The sequence below is a fragment of the Neodiprion lecontei genome, chromosome 2 (genome assembly GCF_021901455.1).
Source record: "Neodiprion lecontei isolate iyNeoLeco1 chromosome 2, iyNeoLeco1.1, whole genome shotgun sequence".
NCBI lineage: Eukaryota > Metazoa > Arthropoda > Insecta > Hymenoptera > Diprionidae > Neodiprion > Neodiprion lecontei.
In genome coordinates, this window is record NC_060261.1 from 7,644,105 (window position 1) to 7,657,253 (window position 13,149).

Here is a 13,149-nt window from a genome sequence, read left to right on the forward strand (position 1 = left end):
GGAATTCCGTGCGAATCGGACCCTCGCCGTTCCTGATTTTGTAGATATTTAAAGTAATTTTCGAAAAGGATCTTACTTTAAATTCTCAAAAATTTCTCAGAAATAGAAGTTTTCAGAATTTTTTGGGAATTTTCAAACCGTTTAAACAATGTTCAAGTCTGTCAAAAAAACGGGCCCATCATCGGGCCCGGTCTTGAAATGATTGGAGTGGAAAATACAGTTTTTGAAAGTTTTAAAAAAGATCATTTTCAAATTCTGAAAAAATCCGACAAAATTCAAGACACTGTTTCAGAATCGAAACGATTGCAGAAAAAATGTTGAACAAAATCAAAAATGGTGAGGGTCAGACGTTGGTCGGTTCGCATGGAATTCCCCATATATACATATACATATATGATATTCTTACGTGGTGTAAGCGATAAACGAGCGATTACAAACAACGTAGCCGTGTCGTGCCATATGGCCTTTCGACTTATCAAAATTTCCCGTACACATTTAGCTTATTCGTCGGAAGGTTGAAGCAGGAAATGAAAAATAGGATGTTTGAAAAAACTAAGAAAAGAATTCGTGCAAAAATAACTGATTCGTAGCCAACGTTTGGATAATTTAATGTTGGGATGACTGAAAAAAAAAAAAAAAATAAATAAATAAAAGAAAGAGAACGGCAAAAAATTAATTACAGTCAAGTATGTGTCAATGCATGAATATGAATACGTAAATTTACGGATTTTACATTATATATTTATTGTTCGCGTAGCGGTGTGTCAATCATATGTACGTACACGTCTGTATGTATGGATTGTATGAGGTATGCGTGTGAAAAGATGTGAATAAATTATACGTCAGCTTTTGACACTCGATCGGAATACTTTCAACGACGAGTGGCTGTTCAGAAAAATGACGTATACGAGTTTCGTTGTGATTATTAATATTATACAGTTTCTCGATCCTAGATCTTGTACAGCGCAAAATAAATAAACAAACAACTCGATGAAAATGTGCCAACCGGGTTGATTTAGGTATAATTTATAATAGCTGTTATAAACGAGCTGACAGAATAAGAATATTATACGCGGTATAGATTCGGAGAGAGAAATCGAACGAAGGTATGAAAGTATATTAACCAGTTTTGCCTAATTGTTGAAAAAATATATATATATTTATACATGTATGCAAGTTGCGGTGTTCCAAAAAGAAAATAAAAAAAAAAAAAACAATTTTTTTCTTCAAACGCGCTATAAAATTTCGCTCGAGTATCTGAAATAGAATATCACAGCCAAATATGAGGTCTTAATATCGATATTCAGAGGTGCCTATTTTATTTTTTCCATATTCTTATACGACATTTTACGCTCTGTAAAAAAGTACCGAGAGATATAATTTTCCCAACTCTAACCGATCAAGAGATATTCGTGTACCGATAAACATTCGAGTCAGCTTGAATATCTCTTAATCGATTGGAGTTGGGAAAATTGGATTTTATTCACGTTTCTAGTCGGTTCAATATTTTTGGCCCACCTTGTACGTATATATATTTATACATGCGTGTGAAAAATAAAAACGAAGATGCGATGCCCCGGCGTCTAATTAGAGATGCGTTCGTTAGACAAAATATAAACGAGGTGTCGATATAACGAAATGTAGACGTGAATTGTGAGGCGAAGAGATATTAATCCCACAGCATCATTACGAATACATACATTTACACACGGAAGGACATTAAGGCATAGACATAATGGGTGAATTATGCATTCGTATAATACGCGTTATACAGTTATTTTCTACCTGTTAAATTTCACATTATTATACTTTAAATATATACGCCTGTATCACACGATAATAAAAATTCCGGTATATATACCTACAACACATATACCTCATACACACATGTACCGTGTTCCATACGAGAATCTTACGTGCATATAACGACGAGACCGAATCTTCAAATTTTTCCAACAACATACGTGAAATTTGAATAACTTGGAAATAAAAGTTTTTCAAACAATTATTTTCCTGTTTACAATGATGACATTTGCTTCGGTATCGCGTGAAATATCGTCACGTTCTTCGAAACACCGACAAAAATTTTTTTAAACAACTTCGTAGCGGCGACAAAAATTGTTACATTAATTTTTGAACATCGGATCACGTCACTTGTATGAGCAGTTGACAATGAACGGATAAATATGTAATTAAAAAAAGGTTTTATCTTTAAATACACTTTAATTACAGAAATAACATTGTTTAAAAAGCCAAGTATATAATACTCGATCAGATTCTCGGTTTAAAAATTATCCGAACGAACGAAGTAACGGTTGGAGAGGTAAAAAAAAAAAAAAAGAAAAAAAAAAATAAAAGAAAAGAGAAAAAATATACATCTGAACAAACTGCGATCGCTTTTTAGAGCTAGTTTTAACGACGACGTGAAAATGTTGGACGTTTGTCGGTCGTACATGGAATGCCCCGTACAAACACGAAGCGTGTAAATAAAATACGTTACAAAGAAGAAAAAAAAAAAAAAAAATAGACAAAAAAGAAGACCCGCAGGAGGAGGAATAGCTAAACAGCTGATCACATAAATCCCGTCCGATGGGTGCTGCCGATAATCGACGGAAGCCCATGGACCGTCAATTTATAAGCGTAAGGTTTGAAGTGTAAAAAAAAAAAAAAAAAACGTAAAAGTTGGTTGGAATTTATCATCCTCTGGCTCATTAATAAAACATCTAATAATAAGCAATACATTATTGCACGCTCTTCTGTAACGACGTAACGCTTGTACGGTATAATTAATGGGGAAAACCATGAAAAGGAAAGAAAAAAAAAAAAAAAAATTGCCATTTCGGATGAATTAGTGACGAGGATCGCTAAGTAAGAATTTAATTACAATATCATATGTGAAATTTAATAGCCTGACATCTTAATCAGTTGAAAGTTGTGTGGAAAACTTGTAAAACTTGACGTATAATCTTGTTGCAGGAAAATTATTGTCCAATAACAAATGTGTGGATTTGAAAAGTTGATCTTTCTGTACGAATTATGAAAGCTGATACAAGTGATACAGAATTATTTGAATTTCGATAAGATTATACGTATATTTGTAAGTTACCTGTAAGCGATTTTGGAAAATTTTCTACAGTTTCTAGTTGTGATTTTTGATTATGATTAATAAGGTTGTATTAAACGTGACTAAAACGTTACGAAACAAACTATCGCTAACACTAATATAGTCACAGTATCTAATTATGACAGGAAAAGGACAAAAATTTTGAAACATGCCCGATTACGTTGACTTGATTTTTTTGACAGGGAAATTTTTACACTTCACTTGAGGGCTGAACCTGTTTTGTAAAATCGTATAATACTTGTACAAGGCATCATTCAAAATCTACCTCCTTTCACTTTATGCGAGAAGTGATCAGTCAGTATAAAATTTCAAATACAGAGAATTAGGAAGATTTTGAAAAATAAATATAAAATGATATCTAACCCAATACAATATTCCTCAAAGTTTATAAACATCATTTAGACATTGATCGAATGCTTAGAATATTTCTCGCGAAGAATAATACAGCGTAGGTTAATAAAATTGAACGAATTCAAGTTTTCGAAAGAATTTCATCATTGCCATTTAGTACGATGTTTTATAAGAGATAAAACGGTCTTGAATTTGTAAAATAAAGCCCGTCGTCACGCACGGCGTTATTCTTATTCGCTTAGCGCAAGCTAGCCTTTAGTATTATACCTATTCCTATATATATATATATATATACATTATGCATAAATAATTGTATACCCAGTACTCAGGCGGTGGAATCTCGGTGGCATACAACACTGGAGGGTTTCTTGTGCTGGCGATCGTTAGGAAGAATTTTTTCTCATAAACCAGCAGCCGCTGAGAGGTGTGGCTGACAATGAGTCTACTGTCCGGCATTAATGTAACGGCTAGATCAGTTTTACGAGTTCAAAAAGCGCGCTAGAGACAATCGGCGGCTATCGCGTAACGCTCGATGCGTAATATATTGTATTATACAATAAAAATTTTCTGCGCGTATTACTATCGCGGTAGATCTCCTTTCCTGTCAAAAATCATCGCGGATAACTCGTCTTGTTAGATGAAATTACAGTCGAAATTGAAAATATGGCGAGAGATCCGTTCGAAAGCTGTTACCAAAATCGATCGGGCAGAATTCGATCGAAACGTCACGTCGACGTTGACGTTGAAACGAATTTTAAACTCACGAACATCGACTGTGAATAAACGACGATTGATAATTTCAGACAAATGACATGGCTGCGATTAATCCGAGTGTCAGATTTAGATCAATGGTTCGTCGTTGGTGTAAAAACCGCCTGTTTAATTCGCCCCGAAATCGTTTGCGGAGAGATTTATATGCCGTGCGTGTGAAATAATTACCGCGAGTATAACGAATAACAGAGCGTAAAAAAGTGCCACTGTACAATCATATCCCAGCATGTTTGCCGTTTAATTAAATCGCCGTCGCGGCACAGAAGTTGTAGGTATTTTATATATATATATACGCGAAGGTAAACGGTCTTTGTGCACGGAATCGTGCTTGCGAAGCGATAAATTCGAGTGAAAAAAGCTTCTCCTCTATTTAAACGAACATGCGTTCACGTTTCACGAACGAATGTTAGATCCTTAATTTTACGCCTTTGTAAAAATGTATAACTCGAGTCTCAAACAATTTTTAACGATCAGCCGATGCTCGTATTCAAATGTTGTCAATTGATGATCAATCGCTCGATCCGAACCGAGTGTCGAAAAAGTTGTAAAATTTATTGGAAAAAAATAAGGAAGAACGAGTCGAGGTTGCATTTAAGTCTGTTTCATTAGTAAAAGTCCATGGTTATTTGATATTTGAATAAAATCCACCGTTAGGTACCTTTAATGTCAAAAAACATACAGGTATATATTCGAAAAGACCTTACCTCGGAAAGGCGAGCCTAAGATCAGTCCTAAGTTTGTTCAGTAGTTCGCTGACGGAAGTAAACTGGCGCAGAGTCATCTCTCCGCAACCGGAAGCGTATCCGGAACTGGAACTGGTCGTGGACGGTAAAGTTCCATTCTGAGTTTCCGGTGCGGGTGATGGAATCGGACGTCTTCCCCATCTCCGAAGGGCGACGGCGTAATCCTCGGCGTTGTAAGTCGGAGGCCTGAGGCGTTCTTGTTGCTGCGGCGAGGAAAACGAAATAAACAAATGTAAGAATGAGAAGGAAGGAAAAAATAAAAAAAATAGAAAAAATAACGAGCGTAGATCACGTACGTATACGCGTGCGTACAAATACGGGAAAAAAAATAGGAATACGAAATAAGTCGAAATTAAACTCGTAGCTGCGATAAGATCGTCGGGTTTTTATTTATTTATTTTATTTCTCTTCTTTCCCTTCTATCCGCAATCCGAATTCTCATTCCACAGTATCGGCACGCTATGCGTGCGGTGATCGAGTACAATGTTGTAATAACATTGTTCTCGCCTCTATCGCGTCGACGGAATTAAAACTATTCCCATAACCCTTCCTTTTTTGGCTTCTCGAGACGTCGCCGTCCGAACGCGCGGCTCCGATCGATCTATCTGTCCGTCCATCGATCGATCGATCCAAGTTTCGGAGGTTCAATGGACTGATTTTGACCGTTCGACCGCCGCTGCTGGATGTCGGAGTTGGGCAATACGGACAGCATATATCGGCTATGATTTGGAACGGGTTGAGATACGTGGCGTAATTGCCTCCTCGGGAATCTTACACGGCCAGAGCCAGAGCTAGCAATTATAATACCATTAAAATAGCCGCGAAGATCGGCGCGCTGCGCCAATCAAGAAATCGTCTCTGGAGATGTAAAAAAACAAAAAAAAAAATCATCAATTTTAATCGAAATGAAAAACGGATGAAAATAGAAAGGAACAAAATATCATCGCGCGACGAGTTGAAAAATCGATAACGTCGAGATCGAATTCTATTGCAGACGTACAAATATGTTTGTTAATGTATAATTATACGCTAAGACCGGACGCATCAAAATTCGTTCGCATACGTTAAACGGTTCACGGTTCTTTTTCTTTATTTCTTTTGCTTCCTATTTTCGTCAAGTTCACCCCGAAGCCGTATGCCGGGAAATTTTACTCACGCGCCGCGGAATCTATACGCCTATGTCGTTATTTATATAAGCGCAGCCTGGATACGGACGGTAATTAGTACGTGTATTATACATACACGGTTTGAACTTCCGCCAAACGCGATATCTCACGATCGCACATTACTATGTCGGTTAAAAACATTTACGAGCGGTTCTCTGTATTGCTGTGAAAAAGATAGAGGCGAAAGAGGCGGGGTTGAAGTTATTAATTTGAGATGTTCCGAAAGCGCCTGATTCCGATTTATTTCGTGGCGAAACTTGAAGCAACGAAATCAAACTTTGAACAAGCAACAAAGTTCAAACAAAGTTCGAAAAGAAACGACAAATAGCAAGATTCCAAAAATTCAACTTAGGATAAAGCAAAGTTTAGAAAATTAAAGTTCCGATAGAGTAAACTTCCGAAAATTAAAATACACTCGCAGAGCGTAGTTTACTCGAAGAGTGGGTGTGAAAAATCAGAAATACCGAAAATCGGAATGATCAGAATTCCGAACCTAAAAATATCGAAAATCGAAAACAAAGAAATATCAAATTCGTGAAATGTCAGCATGCCAGAAATTCACGGAACTGAAAATCTTCGATCGTTCGGAATTTCGAAGGTTTCAGATTTTTTCATTTTTTCATTTTCGCACTTTCGATACTTTGAGTTCTCGGCGTTACGTTCTTTCGGAATTTTGCCTTTTCCGAACTTTGAGCATCGGGTTTTTTCGATGTCTCGTCAAAGTTTGATTTCTTTACTTCAAGTTTCGCCACCAAAAAATTCGGAATTTGTCGCTTCCGGCAGTCTTCAAATTCGAAATTTCAACCTCGGTCAAAAAATTAGAAAAAAAAAGAAAAACGAATAGATAAACTAAATTTTGTAACGTTGCAGGATGAAAAGTGCGGAGAAGTATGTAAGGTACTGTAATCTTAGCGCAAGAGTTGCGATGCGTTAATGGTGGATGATGCAATATATTATTGCCCAAAGCTTTGCCAAGCTAATACATCCCGATTATCAGTTCAATTCCCACGCTCGATGCTTCAATTTACAAGTAGAAGATAAAAAAAAAAAAAAAAAAAACAACACATACAATAAATAATTCAGGCTTGGCAATAAATGTAGTGCAATTAAATTAATATTTCGAGCGATTTTACTGCTGCTTTTAGTCATAGTCTGAAACTTGCCTGGCGAAAAAAAGGATGAAAGATAATTAAAAAAAAAAAAAATAATACTCCACTATAAGTTTTTATTCATATATTAAACATAAACGTCTTTAGAAGTGATTTTATTTTGAACCTATATTTCTCTGACGATTCTTTAATACCAACTATATATACACGATCGAAATACAAGTCAGTATAATATATACGTATATTAATAATTCTGAAACAAGTTGATTGTTCCAAAAACGCGAGTTGATTTTTCAACGACGTGTTACAATATATGTCTATAAAAATAAAAAAAAAAAAAAACATACTGTTTGACGTAGAATCTCCTCTATATAAATGTACAATACGTGTATGCACAGACGTACAACGTGTCGTATATTCGAATACGAGCTCTTACGACTTACGTCGTTTAAAGTTATCGTACCGCAGGATGCCCACAATTAGCATATCTTTGTACCCACTTCGAGTCGACAATCTCAAGGATTTCAAGCGTTGCCCACCGGCGTTACAGGATATTAGCGGTATCTGCACAGGCAGAAACCCAGAATTGGTCAACGTCCGAGTCGTGAGATCGGCAACAAGGTGTTTCAAATTAAAAAAATCGTCGTGTGGGCCGAAAGCGGACGCGTTTCAAACTCTCTTTTAAATAACTATTCATAAACGTACACACGCGCTTGTAACAATATTACAATAAGTCAGTCAGTCATTGTCATGCGTTCTTTACGCGTAACTTTATACATTTATACGTTACGATTTTACACGTAAGGACCTTGTGTTTTTTTTTTTTTTGCAATTTTTTTTTTTATTTTTTATTTTTTTCGCTTTTATTTTCAAACCACTCTTTATTTCTTGCAATTACTCATACGTATATCCGTCACCGCCTACATTATTGTACGCATTCATTTATCCGCTGTACAACCCACGCATCTCGGGTTTTTTGTTCAGAGCATCAAAGACAAAGAACTTTGTTATATAATACGTCAGAGTTTAGGCTGCTTTAAATTAAGGCCGTGATTCTTTTTTTTTTTTTTTTTTACATCGGACAAGGTCTATGCGATAATTTTTGTTTGACTAGCGCGAATCCAGGTATTGGCAAAATCGACGCGACGAACCGAAACCGATCTTGCTACACGATTATTATTATCACGGGAAATCGAATAGAAGTACAAGTATAAATGTTTTTTTTTCTCATCTTCTCATTTCTTTCTTTTACAGAATCTATGTTCATTTCAAGTTTCAATTCTATAACTTGACGTTAATAGACTCGAGACTCTACGCGATGATTTCATGGCTAATTAATACGTCGTTATTATTATTTTAGGATTTATATTTATTCCTCCTGCATACATTTGCACGAGCTTTTGCACATCGCGTGCGAATACAACGATAAAGGTATGGTTTATTGTCGATTCAATTAAACAGGTGTTTAATAAAAAGATTAATTCTCGTTTTCGCTGCGATTGAAACTTTTTATCGTTGGATTGACAAAAAAATGTTTACAACCAGCCGTCTTTGCGTATTTCGCGATATGGATAACATTTTTATCGCGTGACAACGGTTTTAAACAACTGCCAACAATCCGTATGTTTTTGACATACGGAAAGTATAACGTACGACGATATTATCACGCAGAAACGTGCGGTTGGAGCCAATTACAAGAAAATTTTGAATCTGTGAAAACTGGTCAATATTTATACGCATACTCGCAGTGTGAGCGAATTTAATCCGCGAACTTGAGGCTTTTGCGGATGAATGAAGAAAAAAGAAAGGAGAAAAATAAACAAATAAACGAATAAACGGCGCAGAGATCTAGTTTTCTAAACCGCAACTCGTCGCAGTTTTTCACGACATTATGGTAGGTATACCTGTTATTATCAGGCAGCCGTGTGCAAAATGCATGAATTACACACCTCGAATATGACCCTTCCGCGTTTCGCACTAGACGATACGCACTGTAACAGGGTACGGTTGCGATTCCGTAACCGCAAATTAGAAAATATCCTGCGCCTTGACCACTGAATATAATCAAATCCGGTTTTCACTCTTTATTTTTACAGAAAGATCGTGTAAATTACGTACAGGTACGAGGTGTGCGGAAAGTCGTGAAAAAATGACGAGATGCGTGACAAAGAAACGGTTGAATTATAGAAACCAAAAATGTGTGAAACGATAAAAGGGCGAAGTGGAAGTCGGAGTTTCTTTTTCTTCCTTCATTCTTGCCGTCATTTCTTCCAACACTCTTTGTTCTCTCTCTTCTTTTCTCGGTTTTATCTTCTGCGTAATAATATACGAACGGTTACAAAAGACACGTCGCGCGTCCAAGTTGTAAAACGTCGCGTCTACAAGCTTCTCATTCCTAAATTTTTATTATTCATTCTTATTGTTTCCCTTCTGCTCCGTGCCATACACACCGCAGTCCTACATATTTCTTTCGAACGTCGTTAAGTTTCACACGGTGTGATTTTTCTTCTATCTTTTTCTCCCTTTGTTACACACTCGTTAAAATTTCTAGCATCCATTGTCTCGACGCTGCCTGCGGCAAGCGGTTGCTTGAAACTTCTTATTTAAGCCTAAGGGCCGGGTAAAATGCAGGTATTCTGTGTTATTTACTCCGTAATGAATATATTGTCGTTACAGGCAAAAATTTATATGCCCGAATTGAATTTTTTTTCTTCAATCAAAATTTCGAGTTTCTGCATTCAAGGCAAAAGTTCCCGGAATACCTAAATACGATACCGTATCGAAAATGTATGTTCGAATAAATTATGGTTTCAATCTTGTCCTTTTCCACGAATCCAAAGGACATTTTTCGAACCAAATTAAAGTATAAGAGTGAGCCGTTTTCATCTTCACGCCTTTCCTTTTATGCCTTTTATCACGTCTGCAGACACCAAGAGGTATGCGTTTATCGAATTTCATCCGGGTTTTTATTAACAAATAAAAGGTCCATGTACCTTGTCGGGATGTGGCGCCCATGGCTTGACGGCTAGCAGTTCCTCCTCTGCATTCGGAGCCATTTCCGACTCGCTGAAACAGGACCAAGAACAAAGAAATCAGTTTAATTCATCTGGTGTCGTTTAAAAGTATAGAATCTTAGATGCGTGGTGTAGCTGCAATTCGTGAAATATATACACGCAGATGCAATAAGTATAAACGTATTTTATTCATTTGCACGCGTGTAAAAAAAAAATATACGGCCGGCTTTTAGTATAGAAATTTTTCTATAACAATAGCCATGCGACACCGGCAGATAGGCAGCATTTTTCAGTATATAGGAAGCTACATTTTGTATTGCTACAAATTATAAATTTGGCGTAGATTACCTGTCCGTTGGGAAAAAAATACGTAAAAATTACAATTCTGCAGACAGCTAAACTGAAACTTCATTGTCCAAAGAAGCTACATCTTACATTGGTACATATGAAAAAATTTACTCCCGGTTGTCTATCCGCTGGTTAAAAAACAACAAAAAAAAAAATTACAATATTCCAGAAAGCTACGCGAAAATTACATCCTCACAAAAAGCTACATCTCACATCGCTACCTATTCGAAGGTCGTCCTCAGTCGCCTGTCTGCTGGCCATAAACTAAGATTCCGCAGAAAGCTACAGAGAAACTACAATTTCGCAAAGAGCTACGCGAAAACTACATTTTCGCAAAAAAGCCACATCTTGCATTTCTACGTATTCGAAGTATGGCTTCGGTTGCCCATCCCCCGGCTGGCAAACTACACGAAAACTACACTCCTCCAACTATTCACACGGAAATTAATCTTCCACGGAAAGCTACATTCCGCGTTGCTGTACAGAATTTGAAACGTGTAGCTTAGGCGGCTTATCTTTAGCCGTTAAACGCCAAGTTTCACGGAATCCTCGCCGTTGTGTGTTTGAACTTTGTTCATTTCAGTGCATCTTCAGTGATGATTACGTGACATCGCCGCCCTGAATTTCAACCTTTCCTAACATCCATTTTTCTCTCCTCCCCCCCCCCCCCCCCCCCCTCAAATTTTCTCGTCGTCTAATCGCCGTCGCGTACAAGGACCGCACTCGCGCAGACGTCCAGGCGTGTAACAACGCACTCGCAAGTAGCTTCGTGCGCTCCGCGCACCAACCTTATAATACACGGCGCATGCACGGGCCTCGAGGACATGGAAGCCGTTGACCCGGGCGGGTATTATACGCATTCGTTCGGTCGCACGCAGGTAACACGCAGTGCAGGCATTCGAACTGACGTCGTCGTCCCTCCAGGACCGCCATTTTTCAAGACACGCTCTGCCTCTTCGGGTCTTCGAGAGGCTCGCGTGAACGCGCGATAAGTTTTCCTTCGCGTTCACCGCTTGGCTCAATTCTTTCGTCCGTGAACCTTTACGTACGTAATAAAATTTACACCTCGTGCGACGGGTGTTTGACGTTCGGTATTCTGGACCTGAACGATCAATTTTTTCCATCAATTTAATGGCCCGAATTCTTGCGACCGGATATTGCGAACGTGTCATTTTCGAATGCTTTGTTTTCGCGCGAAAGAGAGAGAAAGATACGTGCAGTTTGCGTTGTCACGAGGTCCTGTAAGAACTGGAGAAAAAACGAATGAGAATCCTCTGGTTGTTTTATAGAAATTCATCCGAACAATACGCATATTGTCAAAGCCGGTTTCTTCGAGTTTCCTATGAAATTCTAACGACTTTGTTTTAAACACTTGGCAAAATTAGCTTCGTATGATTTCAGCACGGATAATTTTTCGGAAGAATAACAAATTTACAAGTAGCGATATAATAATTAATTTCTGTACAATATCAGATTATAAGTAACGAAGATGAATTGGCCCGGATCCGTTCTAGCATTTCTTTAAAATCCCTGCGAACGTGTGTATCTAGAACCGAAAAAAAATATTCATAAAAATTCGTCGATTAGATATTAATTATCCTTCTCAATTCTTCCGAATCATAAGATTCTAAAGTACAAGTCTAAAAGTGTTCAGCATGAAACTGTTTACTCGTAAATCTAGACACATAAGAAGCATATCGAAATCCCGAGGCTCGCAGCCGAATCCCCAACAAATTTGCTACAAATTTTTATCCCCCAAGGAATTTCGGTCGGAACAAAAAATCACCGGCGGTAACATATATTTTCTCTGAAAAGGCTGCGAGATTTTTTTTTTAAATAAATATCATCAGTCAAGGATCCGACATCGTCGGTGCGTACATGCGTGTAATAAATCCCTGATTAAGGATGTCGTAAATAATTGCTCGTGAACTGTTTGGATACAGAGGCGCGTGTATACCTGTAACGTGCAAACGCGTCGCGACGTTGGCGAAGCGTAGGCGCCGTGACGGCCAAGGTAAAAGAGCAGCATTGCTGCAGCGCACGTTGCTCTTACGAATCGCCCGAGGTGATCTTGCGAAAGGCACGGCACGGCGACGGCGATGCGATTGCCCCGAGTCAAACATCAAAGTCCACGTATCTCAAACGCGAAAAAGGGCTCAACAGCCTCGTTCCATCCACAGTTCTGAAGGAAAGGATTCCGAGACATTTTCATTTGATGCGGAAATAAAGAAATGACACGGATTCTACGAAATGGTAATAGTAAATTCGTAGGATACGTGCCATTTCTTTATTTCGCATTAAATGAATTTTTTTTTTTCTTTTTTTTTCATTTTGTTTAGAATTGTGTATAGAACGAGATTGTCAACCCTTCGAGTCGCACGTTATTGTGCCGTGTCAACTTTTGTAACAAGATAAGTATTACGTGGTTTTTCGAATCATTGATTACGAATCTGAAATCAAATTTAAAAAATTCAAGTTGACGGATCCAATATGGAGGGTTTATTGAGGTCGCTGATTGGATTC

The 13,149-nt window shown here is 37.8% G+C and overlaps 1 protein-coding gene across 2 annotated transcripts in view; it reads right to left on the reverse strand.

The window, feature by feature from the left end:
• LOC107217815 overlaps positions 1-13,149 on the reverse strand; it is a 54,189-nt gene that overhangs the window by 13,730 nt on the left and 27,310 nt on the right. For both annotated transcript variants that reach the window (XM_046730126.1, XM_046730127.1), the window contains exons 2-3: positions 10,258-10,330; positions 4,951-5,192 (exon numbers count right to left, since the gene is read on the reverse strand). In XM_046730126.1, coding sequence (XP_046586082.1) covers positions 4,951-5,192; positions 10,258-10,330 — 315 coding nt within the window. The remainder of the gene's footprint in view (positions 1-4,950; positions 5,193-10,257; positions 10,331-13,149) is intronic.